The sequence below is a fragment of the Scardinius erythrophthalmus genome (assembly GCF_964197995.2).
Source record: "Scardinius erythrophthalmus genome assembly, chromosome: 5".
Lineage (NCBI taxonomy): Eukaryota > Metazoa > Chordata > Actinopteri > Cypriniformes > Leuciscidae > Scardinius > Scardinius erythrophthalmus.
Genome location: NC_138225.1, coordinates 16,727,040 through 16,748,006, shown reverse-complemented (window position 1 = coordinate 16,748,006; position 20,967 = coordinate 16,727,040). Strand labels below are relative to the sequence as shown.

At 36.0% G+C, this 20,967-nt stretch overlaps 1 protein-coding gene across 5 annotated transcripts in view; it reads right to left on the bottom strand.

Annotated features, from left to right (window-relative positions):
• trpm3 (transient receptor potential cation channel, subfamily M, member 3) overlaps positions 1–20,967 on the bottom strand; it is a gene marked incomplete at both ends in the record, with an annotated part of 154,168 nt that overhangs the window by 72,272 nt on the left and 60,929 nt on the right. For all 5 annotated transcript variants that reach the window (XM_081365732.1, XM_081365733.1, XM_081365729.1 and 2 more), the window contains 3 exons: positions 230–443; positions 1,175–1,376; positions 1,809–1,888. In XM_081365732.1, the coding sequence (XP_081221858.1) occupies positions 230–443; positions 1,175–1,376; positions 1,809–1,888 (496 nt within the window). The remainder of the gene's footprint in view (positions 1–229; positions 444–1,174; positions 1,377–1,808; positions 1,889–20,967) is intronic.

Below are 20,967 nucleotides of genomic sequence, written 5' to 3'. Positions count from 1 at the left end.
CAGATAACGGAAGAGATAACAGATTCTCAGTGTGAGAGATATCACACAAGGCATCATGGACATTGAGATAGTACACAGTTACACAGAAATCTTCATCAGCCATTTATCTCTCTAAGAATTTAGATAGTGTCAGACTATAATACTGACTAGCATTGCTCAGAATCTTAATAAGAGTAATCTACTCAGAATCTTAATTAAACTCAAAGATACATTAACACCTCGTACACACCAGTGTTAACTCCTCCAGTGAAGATCCAGGCCCCAGTGGTCATGGCAGCTTTGATTAGACCCTTGCCAAAGACTTGCTTGAGTTTGGGCTGCAGCTCGAAGTTCTGAAGTCCTCCATGAACAGAGATGAGCAGCTTGGGAAGCTCCAGCTGCCACTCCTTCGTCATCAGATGCAGCAGTAAGTCTGGCTTAGTGTCAAAAGACACTCGTACATACTGATAAAACATAAAAGTGGAATTATGACATAATCATTTAACAGTACATATAAGATTTTACACAACCATTCAAAAGTTTGGAGTCTGTAAGATTTTTTGTTATTTCTGAAAAAGGCTATTATGCTGATCAAGGCTGCATTTGTTTGATAAAAAAAATGGGGAAAAATTATGCTGTTATGTATTGTTTATTGTATAAATCATTACAATTTATGTGATATTATTACAATGTAAAAGAACAGTATTCTATTTGAAAATATTTTACAAAGTAATTTATTCCTGTGATGGCAAAGTCTTCAGTGTCACATGATCCTTTAGAAATTCTAATATGCTGATTTAGTGCTCAAGAAACATTTCTTATTATTATCAATCTTGAAAACTATGCTGCTTAGTACTTTTGTGGAAACCATTCAGGTATGTCAAGCTGTACTTGCTCGTATTTAAATCAACATGTAGGTAAAATGTAGGAACTTTGTGTTCCTCTTTAATGACTTTCATTTTCCAATAATGACAGTTGTATAGTGTTAAATAGCAGCCAAATTTCTGGTACATAATGTCTACTTATCAATATTCAATACATTTCCAGTATTTTGAAGCTCAATCTGGCAGGATCAACAGATATTAATAATAAATGTCTTGCAAAAGGTTCTAAAAGGTTCATGAATATTTTAACAGAGTTATTTTGAGCACTTTGAGCATCAAACCATTGTTAATAAGAGACTAAATGCGTCTACCATTGCTTTGTTGGAGTGTCCACCTCCCTGAAACTCAATGGTTCCAAAGGCGTCAGTGGGACTGAGCTGGGTGTGCTTGCTGATGGACCACTTCTCTGACAAGCTGTCATTCTTTGGCACACGATCTGACTTCTCATTCTGATTGGATGAGATGCTGGGGGGCAGGCCAACATGTTGACCAATTAGACGGCCACAACAGCACCTGTGACAGAGGACACAACCCGTAAAAAGAGTGTGAAATTAAGTGAAAGTCAACACTGTCAGGAAGTGAGCTACAAAATCCTTATTTGCAGATTTTATTAAAGGGTTTAGAGAGGCTTTGAGATTTACATTTCTCTGCCAGATTAATTACAGCGAAGCTAACACATTCTTCACATTTTTAAAAACAGTCTAAAAGAAGCATTTAGAAAACAAGATCTTCTTTACAAGCGTTCACTTCTGCAATCTGTAGTGATTCTTTAGATGCTCAGTGGTATCTTTAGATACTCTAACAGTTTCGAACAAGGCCACACTAATGAAGAATGATTTCTCTTTCATTAATAGTATCTAAAAGCAGCTTAAATCTGCTATTTGCAGATTTGTTTGTTAAAAATTCACCTTGTGCAGAGACTACAACAGTGGTGGTGGTACTCACCTATGGGGGTCTTTGGTGCTTACAATAATGTGCACACATTCTCTCTTGCTGAAAGCTCTTTCTATCCATGATTTCTGTGCCTGGGGAGAAACACAATAGGTATAAGTTACAGAAATCACTAGAGGGAGAAATGCCAGCTTCCTGCATCCACTAAAGAGACCAGTAAATCCCAAGCAAAAAATAATTAATAAAATGTACACATTTCACCAGCCTCTTTACATTGCAGCACCAGGAAGTGGTGCTTTATTGTACCTTAGGCCTATTTGATCATGATAACCTATTTGCCGATTGTTGTTCATTCAGAGTTATAATTTCTATAGAACATATAAAAATAGTACATCGTTTTTATGATCATGAACTGGTCTCCTGGTTTATGTTTTACTTTTTGAAGTGTTTTAAATAAATTATCATCATTTATTATTGCCACCTTATTTTTTAATCATAGACACTATTGTTTTCTTTTTTTATTCTTGTCAGTGCTTTTGTCATGTGTATTGATGCTTTGGCAATATTGTGAGTATAACAATCATACCAACAAATAACATGTAAATTGAACTTTTAATGCTTTTATTCAAGGGTATTACAGGTCCCGCATTTACAAATGAACACACTGTCTGTTTGCATGAGTGGCTTGCTCTAATTCAACACAACAGCAGCACCGTCTGTGAACGCACCTCAAAAACAGCAAGTGGTTACACAGGCACTTACCCCACAACTAGACTTCCCATGGTACACCATTACTCTTATAAAAAGCTAGCCTGAGGTAGAGAGGGAGGTGGTACTGGGGTTTAGCTTTTACAGGAAAACCCCCATGTGATGACTCAGTGAATCTAGGGCGCATCACTGACAACCCACATTCACACATCGTTACGCCAACATGAACATGGATAATGTAGATCTGACTGAACTCAATGCTTTCTGACAGAGCTGCTGTGAGAGCAGCTCACTGCTCTGCTGTTGGTCAAAAACAATGCATTAACATTTCTTTTTTTGAGGTCTGAGAGACCCCAAGGCTATTTTAACTGTTTAAAAAACATAATTAACATTTAAGAATAGGATTGACACTTCACAACCTTTACTCATCTTATGAGAACTAATTATAAACAATAAAGTTTCATATTTGGAATGTTACATTATTTATTGTTCCAGAGAGCCCAATTATAAAACATCAACTGTTATATATATAAAACACTTAAAAATAAAATCAACTGTTTTAAATGGTACACTTTTTTTTTTTTACAACATAGGCATCACAAAATTAAAAATGAAAGCACAAAATATACTAAAAATGATACAAATAAAATTTTAATTTTGAAATTTAAATTGAAAAGACTATGTGAGTGTTAGATGATGGCAGATGTAATCTAAATCTAAAAATAGCTGGCTCATATAGTTTCATTTTTATTTCAGTTTTTAGTTATTTTAGTACATCAGGTTAAACTAAATGAAAATAAGAAATGTTGCCTTGGCAACAAGCTGAATTAAAGTTAAAGTTTATTATTATTATACTTACAGCATTGTGTCTCTCGAACCTCAATATTAAAAAAATACAATCAAAAGGGTTAACAAAAACCAGCTTCTTGCAGAGCCAAATGTGCTGATATTAACAGTCAAGCAAAAGAGAAGTAAAATTGTTCCGGAAGTAACACCTGAATTATTTTAAACTCAACTGGGATCCCTAGGCGTGATATCTCTGTAATTCTGCTCAAGTGTGAGGAACATAATCAGTTTAGTCTCCAGTGTATTCCTGTGTGTGTTTTTAATGCGATAACGCACCAGGTAGGCTACTGTATATCGCTGTCTGCAGGTGATGTCAGAAAATGCAACACATTCATAACAATTATTAGTTGAAAAGACCTCATAAACTTCTAATATACTTCTTTTCTTTTGCTCTTATCTTGTTTGTGAGTGTTGACATGATTCATAGGGATCTCCAGTCACAGCGGAGGGTTGTCAAAAGCTTGTGGTGTAATTACGATTTGTCCTCAGGATTGGCGCCCTGAGAAGCAAAGAACAGCTTTGCTCCTTGTTGGATATATCTCAAAATCTATAGGGGATCTGTGCCAACGGGTAATGTTATGGAAGGTGGAGCATTTGGGCATGTAGACAACGAAAGCCCCCACAAAAAAATCAATATCTATTATTAATATATATCAATATATAATATATTATGCAATATAGTATGCATCAAAATATTATCAAGTAAGTGCAAAAAAAAGAAAAGAAAATGTGTATATTTTGTAAACAGGCATTGGTATGTAATGCATGTATCAATATAATGAAATTTAACAGCAAATTCATACTGTCAGAAGTTAAATAGTCTATCAAAGTTAGCGCTCATTAATAACTTTAAAATTAGCACTTTATTAATGACTTAAAATAACTTACTTTTGCAGCCAAATTCTTATATTAAAAACAAACTTTTTACTTTTCTGTACAGTATATCATCAAATGTATAATAATTTAATTTCTTATAATAATTTGAATTATTATAATATAATATTAAATCATTAGAAATTACCTGCTCTTATCGTCATCTTCATAAATAAATCCAGAAGTAAGAAACCCATCATCATTTTGCAATCCAGATATTCACAGCTGCAGCTTCTGCTCTGTTGAAAGGCCGGGGACTTTAGAGGCCAAACACACATGCTTGTGGCCTTGTTAGCTGAACTCAAATGTGTTGGGACTTCAGGATTAATCCCTTCTGAAAGTCTCACAGACGAAAAAAAAAAAAAAGTCAGGACGCCCCCCTCAAATCCTGTTCCGCTAACCCAATTTGACACCCCTACAATAACAAACTCCCAACAGCGGCATCCAGATGGGAACATCCATGTTTCCCTCTCTCTCAATCATACACACATTTGTGACACATTTAAACACACTTTTTCTTTGCATTGGTTGTCTAGAAAATCTTAGCATGATTATTCTGACTTAAACTGCAGTTGTGGTCAGTGTCTGTCCCTTCACCAGAGGGCCTGTCAGAATCATCTCACACTTCTGTGCATCAGCAAAATCCTTTACAATCACCTCACACAACACCAACAACTAATTATACGGGGGAGGATCAAAGTATCGCTTGGTTGAGCGGCGATTAACAATGGCCATCACCTTCTTTTTTTGACATATGGTAATTATATCAACCCTGCTGAACTTACATAACACCCCCAACGTATTTATTAAAATAAAGCACACACAAACACAGTGCTGATACACCACCTGTCACCTGTGTGAAAAGATGTCAGTCTGAAACAGATGGAATCCTCTAAGCTGTCCATCATGCTTCTCCTCCCGGTTGAGCAGCTCAAAGACTGATGGGAAAGAAACCCGTGGTGAGGGTAAGACCTCATATATATGTGTGTGTGTGTGTGTGTGTGTGTGTGTGTGTGTGTGTGTGTGTGTGTGTGTGTGTGTGATCTAATTTTTAGCATAGCACATATATAATATTCTAATTTTACATTTGTACTTTAGAGGGGATGGAAATAAATGACAGGAGGTGTAAAGTAAAAGCATCCACTCAACTTGCTATTCATTGCATGTTGCAAATATTGCAGTTAAAATCTAAAATTGTGTCACCTTCATTTTACCATGCCAATTTATGGGCTGAATACATTTACTGAATAAAACATTTCATTTGTATATTAATACAATTTATTTGTATAGCTCTTTTTAAACATTTAAAAAAAAAAGAAATTACTACTGTGAAGATGAGCAAAAGCATTTTGACAAAATAGAAAAAATAAAGAATAATACAAATATTTAAAATTTAAAAAGTACATAAATATAATTAAGATGATCTATATATTAGAACTAAATACGAATATATAATATAAAATAAATACAATATTAAATATTAGTTAAATAATTTAAAAATGTAAAGAGCAATGTTTTGAAAGAAAAACATAAAACAGTTTTTACTTTTCATGGGAACGCAAAAATGAATGTCAATAATTGTATAAGTATATTAAGCTTTGATAGTTTTTTAACATAAAAACTGCACACTTCTCCTTTAAGTGATCCTAACTCTCTTTCTCCTTTATTTTTGAAACAGCTGAAACCTGTTAGTGGTAACTCCTGCCTCCAGTATCCCCCTGCTCCATGCCCTGGCCTGGCCCCTACTGAGGTGTTGGGATCTCAATAAAGGCATTCTGCTGAGAGTTCATTTAATGTAGATTAGAGTTTAATTTCCCCACTGTTTAGCCTAATTAAAGCCTCTGGAGATTAGTTAAAGACTGTCTATACAGGGGCATTGCAGGATCGAGTATGGCAACATTTATAACATAACAGAAGAGAGCAGCACTTTTGTACAGGGAATAGAGAGTGCTACTCAGGTTAAGCAGTGAAAGATTAATCATTTAATTTGAGGATTATTGACATCAGCGATCCCCATCTGAGCACAAGAGAGACATTGCTATATTTCTAGGTAATGTTCAATTTGCTAGTGATCTCGGGTAGCATTGCTCCTTAAAGCTCCTTTGCAAAAAGAAATGCCGCACTGGCAAGCTACATAATGCAGATTAACTAATATGGTAAATGATCCTAGGATATGCTGAGTTGATAAAAATAAAATCTTATTATTATCAATGTAAAAAAATTGTTGTGCTGTTTAACTATATGATCCTAAACTACATAAACATCTAAACCATGTGCTATGACCATAAGCCTGAGTTTAGGATAGATGTGATCATGACAATCTTCTTCAGGCACTGAAATACCTGTAAATGGATTTTGAAGCCTCCGCAGAGGACAGATCAAGATGTTTTCACAGGAAAAAAAGAGAAGGCACAAGAAGAGGCTTTTAAGTTCCATTAGGTCTGGAATTAGCTGAAAGCTTTTAGCAACTGCAAGGTCACAAAGAGGTAACATGAATTTACTCTGAATGTTCACTGCTGAGATTTGCATAGAAATCTGATTGCATGATTACGGTTAGCAGATTCACAAACACCCTATACAAACACATACGACAGCTTTCCAGTTTCACGGTTTTGTTGAATATTGGAAAGCGTGGAAATCATATGTAAAGGTAGAAACTATTGACGTATACTTCACTTGAGAACAGAAAAAACGCTTTTACAACAACCAAACAAACCTTTACGTTTTGATGGTGGACAACACTGCTATAATAGTCCACTAGCATCGAACCACCATTAATCTGCAAATTCAAACTGATTATTACGGATGGTCTTTTTAGCAGTGATCAAACAGACTCCGATCCATATTTAAACCAGTAGTGTGGAAGAGTCGTAGTTCCTTTGCACAACTTAAATACAGCACTAACATGACTTTACAGGCACAAATGGCCACATAAACAGACACACATTCTCTTTTTCACATACACATTCAATATCTGAATATATAATCACAGGGCTACCCACCCCTGTTCATTTTGACAGGCCCCCTCATGCTCTCTTCCTTTTCAGTATCCTGCAACTTAGCTGCTTACTTTGGCATGAAAACAAGCAAGGTATCAGGCTATCCATGAGAGATATGTGTGTACATGTGTGTGTCTGTGTGCTTTGTGTATGTAATACACCCAGCTTTAGTAACTAGCCTAAACGGTTTGTTCTGTGGTTAACTGGACATTTCAAAACATTGCAAAGAGTATTGCCCAGAGTTACATCATTTACCAAAGATAATTTACAAAATGTCCAAAGCTGATGGGTTTCAGAACAAACTCTTTTGAAATGATAAAGCATACTGTAATGAGGCAATGTATTTCCCAATATTCTTTAAAAAAGCTGTGACAGTAATCAACACATAAAGGCAATCATAGGTTCCCCTTACACCCATAGCATTAACATTAATTTTGTATCCAGTTAATATCTGGATATTGGATAGTGGGATTGCATATATAACTTGATTCAAATGTGTCTCTATTAGAGCTGCACGATTCTGGATACAATGAGATCATGATTCAAATAGAGATCACGATTCTCCCACGATTCTGAACAGACAACTAAACAAAATTGCATGTAATTTACTAGCAGTTCTGACAAAATATGAATTGCTGCAGTCTATTTAAATATGATTAATGAATTTGAATGAATTAAAAAAAAATCAGTTTTAAGGAATGATTCATAAATACTTCACTTGTTTCAATACTGGATGAATCAGTGGTTTCAAACAAAACTTTTGAATAGCTTTTTAAATCAAATTGGAAAGAGGACAGAAAGCAAAGTGGGAGGTGGAATTGGGAAAAGACTACAAGCTGAGATTCGAACTCGGGTCGCCTGAAGCGCAACAGCACTACCTGTCATAGTGCTGCCAACAAGGCCATCACTCCCATATACAGTGCATCTGATTTTGAACGTGGTCATATGTGATCCGATCATCGAAAATGCATGTCTTAAATTTAGCTAGTAGACCGGTGTCAATTAATTAATTTCATTTAGCAGAAGCCTTTAAAAAAGGAAATCTGTGATTATTTTCTAATGCTTTGCCATAACACCCAAGTATAGAAAGTGTTTAATTTTAAAGCACTAGGAAGCTCTACACATTTATTTACAGATGCACTTGTGTTACACAATAACAGCAGTGTTCTGAAGCCAATTCAATCAGCTTTCGATTTCAAACGTACAGGCTCTCCTGGCTCACAATGAAGTGCTGTATTACTTGAGAAACCTGAGCAACCTCTATCAAACAAAGGCTAACAAACATAAGCTGGTATAAAATCCTGCCAGTTCCTGAGAAATGCAAATCCCTGTAGGCAGAATAGGATTAGCGTGTATAAAATAATGACCATAACTTGGCAGAGTATCTTCTTGAAATAATAGACAAATGTCACACGATGTGAAAGGAGAGGTAGATAAAGAAAAATAAGTTACAGACTATGAGCGAAGTTTGTGTGAATGCAAATAAGCTAGTAAGTGTGTGTGTGTGTGTGTGTGTGTGTGTGTGTGTGTGTGTGTGTGTGTTGTTTAGGGAAAGCGATAGGCACACATAAGCAGTAATTAAGTGACTAAGGCAGGGAGGCACAGCTTGTTTTATCCACGTCGGGGACAATCCATCTGTAGACCTGCAAAATAAGCACAGGCTCCCTTTCCCATAGGCCTCCCCGGTCCCAGAATGCGCCACCTCAACCAGCTCTTAATCACTTGTGGCATGACCATTCTGCCTTTCTGCAATGACTACATGAGGACCTAATTCTCCCTGCCTATCCGAGAAAGAGACAGAGAGTGAGAACAGCTACACTTCAGTGCTGCCATTATCACAGCATTGCTACAAAATGATAAGTGTTACAGTAGATGAAGGTTGTCAGGAACGCTCTCTCTTATTGGCAGAAAGATGAAATATTCATCTTTCAGCAGCAGACAGATTGGCAAAGCCTTGTGACGGGATCTAAGTCGACCAAAATGTAGAACATAGTTTAGCCTGGCAGGAAAAGATGATTGATGAATACAGCATATGGTGTTGTTTGGTACCTGCTTATGAATACAGCCTGGAGTAAAGTAGACCTATATTTACGCATTGAACATACACACATACTGAGTTCTTGCTATATTATATAACACTTTTTTGGAATGTCATACTGTAGCATTCAAATGGCTTAATATAATGTATGTTGCTCCACTCTACACAGCGGTTTGCAAGTGCTTTACGACTGCATTGGAAGCCTGACACCCCTATAATTTTATTTTAAAGAAAATGGTAAATATCATGTCACTCATCTATGTATAAATAATCTATATATATATTACAGGTCGCTTGAATAAAAGTGTATATGGTATCACAACATATACCATATTATACTTACCATGTAAGTGGATTTGTGATCCACTTACATGAATCTGAGCAGGATTCTGTGTGTAAGTCCAATCCAAATTTGAATGTAATGAAGTCAAAGAAACATATATACTTATACTTTGTGACTAGAAAAACAGTGTTTAAATGATAGAACTTCAGAATGATCGAAAGATAGATCGAACGAACAATAGATAGATAGATAGATTTAAAATTGGACAGCCAATTATTGAAAAAGTGACATACTGTACATGACTGTCAGGCCCTGTCATTTAGAAACACTGTAGTACACGGAGGGCTAGGGTTATGTTTATGGTTGGTTTATAAGAATGTTTGTCAGAAACAAGCTCTCTTTAAATTACAGGGTTTGGGCTGTATCTTACTCCACCTGCAGGGTTATGCATTCCAGTATTTATGTGTGTATGAGTTGACAATTGTTTTGTTTATAAAGCTTAAAATGCAACATACAGTAAATGCTATACAGTGTGCCTAAAATCTCACATACACAAAGCCATAAGTGATATTTACCATAGACCCACACGTCTGTACAGACATGTAACCGACTTCCAGAAATGAAATATGGACTCGTTTTGTGTTTGAGAAATGTCTTCAACGTGTCAATACATACATCTGTTTTTCTAGGGTACCCTGATGACTATAAGTCACAAGGGTCATTGGAACCGATAGTTTGAGTGACCATTTCGTAGTTAAAGACTTTACTTTACTTTCCTGTTTATAGTTAGAGCCTGGCCAAATCCAACCTTGAAGAAGCTGTGTCGGTGTGTGTGTGTTATAGTCTTCATGGTTACAGGTTAAAGGCCCACTGAAGTGCCTTGGCACACGCAGCTTTGTATGATGCATAGACGTAATTTCCAATGAAACAGGAAGCTAAGGCGGGACATACTGAATGGCTCCTCCCCTTTTTCAAATAGCCAACAGCATTTAGTTTACCTCAGAGACTGCATGTTGTACTTGACAGCACCATGGAAGCGAATCCGAGGACTGATGAAAAGTTGGATTCAATAGTAGAGGTGTGAATCAATTCTAGCCATTTCATTCCTAACAAACAGTTGGAAAACGAAATAAAACTCGAGCAACCGAACACACATCTCCAACCAGTGGAGTAATTTTGTTTTAAAAAGTGGGTGGGACAGGTGTGTGGTTGCTATACAATGCTAAGATATATATGATATATATATATGTGTACAATAACAATTTTAGTAAAAAATAACACTACGATGTCCAGAAATTAATTTCAATAGGGTTTAATTTGTCATTTAATGAAATCTACTAATCCATAGATCCGCATATGTAACTTGTGTACTTTCATGGTTTAGTGGTAGAACTTTTGCCAAACGTGTCAGAGGTTCTGCGTTCTAATCAGCACTCGTATAGTTTTTTTTTTGATGTGGTGGGGACAATATCGACCCTGGCAAAAACCCATATTGCTCCGCGACGTGTCAATGATGGTCACTTTGGCAAGATGGTTTTTATAGCATAGGGGACGAGACACTTTACATTCTAGAGAGCATTTGATTGGACAGAAGATGTGATGAGAAGCTGAAGTCCGCCGTGATCCATTTTAGCGGAAGTGAGGGACAGTAATTTTGAATGCTTATCTCCTAAATGTGTATTTTATCATTGTTTTGGAACACACCAGCTTATTCATAACCTTAAGGCTAACATATTCATACCAAAAGCTAAAAAACTAAAATTTTGATTTCAGGGGGCCTTTATGGAACAACTGCATTATTGGAGATTTACTGACTTCTTGTTCTGGACAGGCCGGCGCCCAGCAACCCAGATCTGCAAACTGGACGGTCACAACGTGCCTAAATTCAGGGTCTCAGTGTCAGCTGCATAATTAAATTGACTGCACTTCTGACTCCGGGTCTTAATTAATCATATCTGGTCCTTGGGTCCTGCAAATCCCCTAACAATACAATCCTTATGGTGCTGATATTCTCCTACATACACACGAAATTATATAGCCTGCTATAGACAGATTATTGTCATAATTTCTTGTCAATTAAATGTTGCAACAGTTGACTTAAGAGCTTAATACTCCTTTTGAGTGTTATTTTGACCAGCTTGACCATCCAGGATGACTGTTTTTTTTTTTTTTTTTTTGGTTGTTTCCATTCTGCCCGCTCCCGCTTCTTTTAATTGAAATTACCTTTCTCCCTGCCAAAGTCACCCTCGGTTTCCTCTATAATAATGAGCCACTCCTCTCCTCTCCCCTCTTCTCACCCTCTGTTCTGTGAATGGATGTGTTCTCACCCAGCAGCATTATTAAATATGGAATACTGGAGGAGATACAGCAGATAGACTAAGCAGATAGACTAAGCGGCGTGTGAGGTCATATTGACCAAATGGCCAGCCTATCTGTCGCTTTTCATATCAGATCAAAATAAGACATGTTTCTTATTAATGGCTTTAGAAAGGAATAGGAATACCTCACTCAAAAGGTAAAATTCTGTAATCATTTGGGTGTATTCACACCAGGAAAGTCCGCTAGTTCACTTACTTTGGTCCGGACCAAATAAAATGTTGATTTTTTTCTTTGTTTGGTGTGGTTCGCTTTCACACTGCCCTTTTTGCAAGTGAACCAAAATTTGTAAACACTTGTGCTAAGGTCATCCATTTTTTGACAGAAATTCTCAAGCAGAGAAAAGCAGGAAGTGCAAAAACTACAATTTATGGAGATCTTTATAGTGCAATTTTTATTCTTTTACTGATTTGGTGTCATCAGCTACTAACGCATTATGAAGAAACTTATGAGCATCATATGATACAGTGTCATATATACGATGTTGTAATTAGGATTTTGCGAAGACGAATATGTGCTGCAAGACGGTTGTGGCGGAGAGAGCATGCTCTTAACTGATAAAGGTAAGAGTGCAGACCAAATTTCTATGAGACTGCTCCACACTTCCTCACAACTTTAAGTTTGTCTGAAAGCTGCCATGCTAAAAGTGTAAACTGTCAACAAACATTTGTCCTCATCCCATAATGCACAGCGCAGCTGACTACAGCAGCTGGTTTAGTCCAAAAATGCACAGTTCTTCGGCAGCTGGGTCTGTTCGAGGTCGGATCACGTTCTCACTTCAAACGAACCGCTCCAGAGTTCGTTTGAAAGCGTACCGAGACCTCCGTACGCTTGTTTGGTCCGCTTTTGGTGCGCACCCGAGTGCGATTGCTACATTCACACCTGCCCAAACGAACCGCACCAAGGGGGACAACGAACTCTAGCGCGATTCAACCGAACTAAATGATGCAGGTGTGAAAGCACCCTTGAGTCTCATGTTCCAAACCAGGAACAAACCTGTATAATTTTTGTTAATTTGCAGAACACAGAAGATGTTTAGAAAAATATGTTTTTTGTCCATATGATGAAAATAATAGGGGTCCAGAGCTGTTTTGCCCCCACTGATTTTCACAGTAAATTATGTGAAAATCTAATTAAAACTAATACAGGTATGGAATGACATTAGGGTGAGTAAATTATGCCAGAATTTACAGTTTTTGGTAAACTGTCACTTAAAGGAGTATTTCCTCTCTCTGATATCCACCTTTTTCCTGAGCAAATGATGATCGCCACCATGATGGATTCTAACTTCCATTAGGATGTTGTCCTGTTCTGGTCTCCATTGGAATCCATTGTTAAAACAGGGTAAAAAGAGCACCTACATTTAGGGCTGTGTAATTAATCGTAATTGATTATCAATTTTATTTTTGGTTTCCAACGATTATGAAAACAAAATAATAGAGGTAATAAGGACTAATCTAGATTTAATGTGTACAGTAAGACTATGCAATGTTATTTTATATTTAAATTATTCAACTTTTTGTTTAAGGCTATTACTTTTCAGAAAACCACTGTTAGTTACTTCCTGAAAAACTTTTAAATTTTTTTTATTTAATTTGTATTTTCGTTCGGTTGTATTTATTTGTTTCTTTTATTCGCAATTAGTTCCTTTGTTCTTATTGTATTGCTGACTGTTTACTTGTCTTATGTAATTATTATAAGGATTATAATCGAGCAGAAAAACGAATTATCTGAATTAATTAAACAGAAACTTTTTGAACATTACTAAAAATTAAAATGCATACACATACGGTAATATAACATTGCTGGCTCTCTTGCCACAGCATCACAGGGTTGGTACAGCAATATTTAAAATTATTCAAGGACCTAACACACTTTTGATCAGTGATAAACCTTGGGATGAGATCTGTGAATCAGGCTACATGATAATTGGCTACATGATGATGTCACCATCAGTAAATAACCTAGAGCCATGCGCTTTTTAAAACCATTTTCATAGGTTTAACGTTACCGTATCATCTTGAAAAATTCACTCATTTTGACTAAATACACCAGAGACCGAAAACGTAAAGGATAACTCCGCTATGAATCGGGCGAGACCTCTATGTTCAGAAAAGGGGTGGATACTGTAGATAATAAAATATCAACATATTTCATCGGTGGAGATTGGCCTTGCCTTCGCTGTCAGTCATTTTCTGGATCTATAGCTGTCCATTGTAACCTTGAATGCAGGTCAAGGCAGAATCATTTCTGAAAGGAGCATTAATCAAGGAGTCACTCTGCCATGAAAACCATCTAATTGGCTACTGTTATAAACCAATGAGAAACATTCAATTAAACGACGCTGAGTTTGAAATTGCATATAGTACCTTGTAGAGCTTTTCTCTCTTCCACATTTTGTTGGATACTGAATTATTATAACAATACTTTCATCAATGATATCATCCCTAATGGAAGCCCTTCACCTATCAATGATTTCAGGCAGAGGAAAAGGTCTCACTTTTCCACATTATAAAGGAAAAAAATGTCCCAACCCCCCGTAGCTCGTTCCATCCCTTGATATAAGTGACTTTCATTCCTTCAACCTTAATCTCATTACTGTTGCTGTTTCCTGAGAACACTAATCCAATGTTAAAGGAGATTAAATATACTGCATTAAAAGGACTGCAGCTGTAATATAAGGGACAGTGTGAAAAATAGCTTACTCTGGTTTCGTGCCCTCAAACGTTATGAACCACTATGTTCTTCAGTGGTATATCACTTCAACCCCGAAACACTTTCAGTGTCAACAGAGATGCTTTTGAAGGTTATCACATTGCAGCAGGTCATTCAGAATGTAACTGTTCTGTCGAGAAAGTCGGAAAACAGAAGCAGAAAAACCCCAATATCAACACACACAACAGAAATGTTTCCCTCAATTCGCAGCACCGCGGTTTTTTCATCTGGCCACATTCGGAGGATAAAGTGAGAATGCATTTTCAATTTGGGGTCTGTAATAGAGGGTGTGCAGAACTGCTAGTGCAGAGAAAAAGCCATTCCTCCCCCATCCTTGCGCTGACACGCACACACTCATACAAGAGCGCATGCTCCCTTTCACTTTAGTATTATGTATTTATGGTGAAGCTTTACAATCTTTTATAAATATCCTTTAGGGTCTGAATCTACAGTTTTTCCAAATGCTAAATATTGCAGCGTACAACAACAGAACAATATAGCCCACTCAAAACAGGGATCCTAAAAAAGCTGCCATTACATGAATACGTTTTATAGACATATGTTGTGACATTAGCATAATAGTATTTGGCTTTGTAATCATAATAAGAGGACTTTAAAAATGATATGCACAAATTCACATATTGGATTCAAATTATAGGCATTTTTATTTTCCATCATATCAGTAATCAGCCTAACTACCAGTGTGCTGTGATTAGGATTTCAACCCTGTAATTTAATATAAACCGCAGTGCATGTGCCACACAGGGAATTTTCACAACGCCAGAGACTCTAAAGTCAATGACAAAAACAAATAATCAATTAACTTTAGGCATATTGGCAAAACCAACATCTACCAATACGATTTCAAATAAATTCTCAAGCTTCGAATGCTGTTTTGCCTAAAATAAAATGGTGTTGTTTACACAATGACCCGAATTATCTTTCCCTTTAAAACTATGTACTGTGGAAAGCACTATACAAATAAAACTGAATTGACTTGATGAACATAATGCAAAATTCTGCCTGAAAAACCTATAAAACAGTAAACAAAAAAAAAAAACAAAAAAAAAACATCATCACTAGTTAAAACTGGGACATCCCATTTTGAAAGTGTTGCAGACACATGAAAATGCAAATTCTGAGGGTTGAAAATCACCCAGCTTCCTGTTCTGCCCTCACAAAGATGTCACAGCACCGTAGCCAAAACCTATTCCCCAGCTTTTTCATTCAAGTGTATTTCAAGCATCACACCACGTGTTACGGCTATGATAACACAGAGGAACACAGACCAACGTAATCATAAGGGTTTTAGGAGGGAAATTGCTGGTAAGGCTGGCAAAGAGCACATCCTTTCAGCACAGAGAGAGAGAGAGAGAGAGAGAGAGAGAGAGAGAGAGAGAGAGAGAGAGAGAGAGAGAGAGAGAGAGAGAGAGAGAGAGAGAGAGGATTGTGTTATGTAAACCTCTCCCTCTACCCAGTATACTGTTGCCAGCCGCCCAAGCTCTCCACTGCGCCCAGTCTGTTTCCTTTGAACCCAGCTTCTGTCATATGCCAAGGGAAAGAAAGAATAAAGACAGGAGACATTGGGACAGACCTATGCTTCCAGCTGAGAGCCTCTTCATGATGATGTATGTAATGACTGAAATGCAGTGCGACAGAGGTCTGGATAAACACAGCTCAGACTTGCTTTGGTCACACACTCTGCTGAAATTATCACATTGTCAGAAGCTCTAGGGCAGCAGTCCTCCTCCAAACATCTCCCCACACTGACCTGGAAAGACTTGACAGTGCAGAGAACATGACAGACAGACCACCCAAGCTGAATACATCAGATCAGCTTATATACTGTACAGTGGCCTCAAAATGTGGACTCTTATGTCACACTTAATGTATGAATGAAACCAAGTGGAACTTGGACTTTAAGCAAAATTTGAAGCTTATTACATTTCAAATGATAAAATAATTGATTGATTTAAATAAATAAATAAAAAAGCATTTGGACACTGTCTGGTTGTTAGAATGGTTAAAGGGATAGTTCACCTCATTTACTCATCCTCATGTTGTTCCAAACCTTGAATCAGTTTCTTTCTTTGTTGAATACAAAAGAAGATATTTTAATGAATGTTGGTAACCAGACAGTTGACAGTATACATTGACTTCCATTATGTGAATTGAATTGAATGTGAATAGAATGTAAATCAAATGTGAATTGAGTTTGAATAAAATCTAAATCGAATGAAATGCAAATTAAATGTGAATTGAATCAAATGTGAATTGAATTTGAATCGAGACAAATGTAAATTAAATGTAAATTGAATGTAAATCAAATTGCATTGAAACAAATGTTACATTTATGTAAATTAAATGTGAATTGAATTAAATGTGAATTGAATTAAATCAAAATCAAATGTGAATTAAATGTGAATAGAATTTAATATGAATCTAATGTGAATTGAATTAAATGTGAATTGAACCGAATGTGAACAGAATCAAGTAATCGATACGAATCTAACGAATGTGAATTGAATGTGAATCTAATGTGAATCAAATGTTAATTGAAACAAATGTTAATCGAATGGAATGTGAACAGAATCGAATAATCGATTTGAATCGAACCAAATGTGAACAATTAAATGTGAATTGAATCAAATGTAAATCGAATGTGAACAGAATCGAATAATTGGTTCAAATCGAATATTCAAATCGAATGAAATGTGAATATGGAATGTGAATCGAATGAAATGTGAATCAAATCGAATCTGGATTGAATCGAGTGATTGTGTCAAATTGTAAATTGAACCGAATGTTAACTGAATCAAATCGAATATAAATCTAATGTGAAACAAATTGAATGTGAATTGAATGAAATGTTAATCGAATCAAATGTGAACAGAATCGAATAATCGATTCAAATCAAACCAAATGTGAAACAAATTAAATGTGAATCGAATGTGAAACTAATGTGAATTGAATCGAATCAAATGTAAACCGAATCGAATGAAATGTAAATCGAATTGTGAAAAGAATCGACTAATCGGTTTGAATCGAATATGAGTTGAATCGAATGAAATGTGAAACAAATCGAATGTGAATTGAATCAAATGTGAATTGAATGTGGATTGAATGTGAATTTAATCAAATGTGAATCAAATCGAATGTGAATTGAATGTGGATTGAATGTGAATTTAATCAAATGTGAATCAAATCGAATGTGAATTGAATGTGAACAGAATCGAATGTGAATCTAATCTAATGTGAATCTAATCAAATTTGAATGGAATGTGAATCTAATCGAAAGTGAATCAAATGTGAATTGAATTGAATGTAAAATGAATGTGAATCAAATCAAATGTGAATTGAATCGAATTAATCGAATTTGAATTTAATCAAATGTGAATCAAATTGAATGTGAATCAAATCGAATATAAATCTGTGAATTGAATCGAATGCGAACTGAATCAAATGTGAATCAAATGTGAATTGAATATGAATCTAATCGAATGTGAATTGACTGAAATGCGAATTGAAGTTAATTCAATCGAATCAATTGTGGATCAAATGTAAATTGAATAGAATCTAATGTGAATTGAATGTGAATTGAATCAAATGTGACAAATGTGAATCAAATCGAATGTGAAGTGAATGTGAATTTAATTGAATGTGAATCGAATGATCGAATGTGAAGTGAATGTGAATTTAATTGAATGTGAATCGAATGTGAACTGAATGTGAATCAAATGTAAATCAAATTGAATGTGAATCGAATGTGAATTACAAACATTCTTTAAAATATTTATTTTTGTGTTCAACAGAAGAAAGAAACTCATACAGGTTTGGCACAACATAAGGGTGAGTAAGTAATGACAAAATTTAAAATTTTGGGTGTAACTATTATGTAGGATGAACCTAATGTGATACTGTGGTTCCTCTGCTAGGACACCGGGGTGATCTCAAGGAACCGCCACAAAAATAACAAAGACACCAGTCGGTTGAAAGTAACTGCACAAAAATAGCTCAAAAAGTTAGTTTTGAGGAAACACAGTCTCATTTGTTTGCAAATGCCAATTGGTTTTATATTTTTAACTGTGAGTATCCTTAGTGATAATGATACATTTTAACCAAATGTGAGGTGAAGAGACTGGGCTTTTTGAGTAAAAACAATAATCTTGAATTGCTATGGAAACAGAAAGTTCTGTCTGTACGTCTTCCTCCAATTAACATCCACACACACGCATATGGGTGTTTCTTCAACTATGGGCCCTTTTGGCCCTGTGGACTTTCATAAAAAACTCTTAAAACACTTTTCACACTCTCACTAAACAATTTAAGTTATCCACTAAAATTTTCCAACAGTGCACAGCATTGTTTAAGAGTTTGGGGTCGGTAAGGTGTTTTAATGTTTTTGAAATAAGTCTCTTATGCTCTCCAAGGCTGCATTTATTTTAAAAAATACAGTAAAAATAATATATGTGAAATATTATTACATTTTAACTTTTTTTATTGTAAGAAACAAAATGTGAAAATGTGAATTTAAAATACCTGTTTTCTATTTATATTTTAAATAGCAATGTATTCCTGTGATGGCAAAGCTGAATATCAGCAGCCATTACTCCAGCCTTCAGTGATTTTAATGTTATGCTGCTTAATATCTTTGTGGAAACTGTGATTCTTTTTTCAGGATTCTTTGATGAATAGAAAGTTTAAAAGGAATAGCACACACACACACACACACACACACACACACACACACACACACACACACGCACACACACACACACACACACACACACACACACACACACACACACACACACACGCACGCACGCACGCACGCACGCACGCACGCACGCGCGCACACACACACACACACTTTGTTTTGCTATCCTTGTGAGGACAGTATACAAATTTCTGTCCTCATAAATCACAAACACACACATAAATATATACTGTATATAGTGCACTGTACAAGCACCACAATCTGTTATTTCCCCCCTTCTTTTAAATTTCCACTACAGTGTCATTTTTACTACACCTCAAATTATGTATTGTTTTTGATAACATTGTGCAGTGAAAAGGATTTTTTTTAATCATCACATTAAAAGTATACATTTTTTAACATTTAATGTATTCCCTGGAACCCATGACCTTGGTTCAATGTTCTACTGTTAGCTAAAGAAAAGTAGAATAAAATTGACAATTTTTTCTTGCAATGTATTCTTTATATAACAAAATGAAAAAAAGTTGTACAATTTAATAGAAAACAACACCCTGGGACATAAAAGCGCCCGAAGTTGAAGAAATATCAATATATATAATAACACACACACACACACACACACACACACACACACACACACACACACACACACACACACACACACACACACACACCTACATTTTGCCCTCATAACCAGTCAGGCTGAGTTTCACAAACATTTGCATTTTTCAAAATGTATATGGAGATAAACATAATATCAGCAGCAAACTATCAGGTTTCCATTGTTTAGAGTCACATGACACTTCACTAGAGTGAGGGTCCAGAGGCACATGTCATATATCTTTCTATCATATATCTAACAGAGATGTCACTTAGGGTGCTTCTCAATCAGCTCCCTAGTTCAGTAGTCAGGGCACTGATCAGGGCCATTTTAAGGGCTGTCTCAATTGCAAAATCTATCCAGTACACTGAAATAATAGCTCCATAAAAAGTCCCACAATGCACCGACAAGCGCAAAACATAAATCACGTGAGCCAACTCACTACACATAATGACACGTGATATATGTTTTTAAAAATACAAACCATTATTTTATTATATTTCAGCATAAACATACATCGCTAGGCAGGTAATGAACATATTCTAGCAAACATTTATACTTTATTTATGCCTGAAATGTTGCATGTGTGTGTAACAATTAAGTATTTATCATAGTGTACTTTAAATAACATTAACAAATAATGTCAGAAAGATATAATTTCTGTTATTGTACATAAAAACCAGTAGTGATGTTGTACAGTGAGGACATTGTCACGTTGCCGGAAATAGAGTAATCAGTGTCCCAATGTGTAGTTAGCCAAGGTCCACAATGTCCTTACCAGTGCCCAAATTCCTGTACACGAAATATGGATTCACGACCTAGGAAGCTAGGGAGCTGATAGAGACGCACCGTTATTGTCACCTGAGGCTGAAAACCCTCATTACACCACATCTCTGGAAATCAACACAGTGAACGCTGTCTTTACACTCACTTTCATTAAAAAATTAAATTTAACAGTGTTACCGTAGGACCCTCATCAGTTTCACATCGGAAAGACAGTTTCTAATTATCGGATGACCCTAGATCACCCTCAGCAAACCAACAGTTTAAAGTCTCT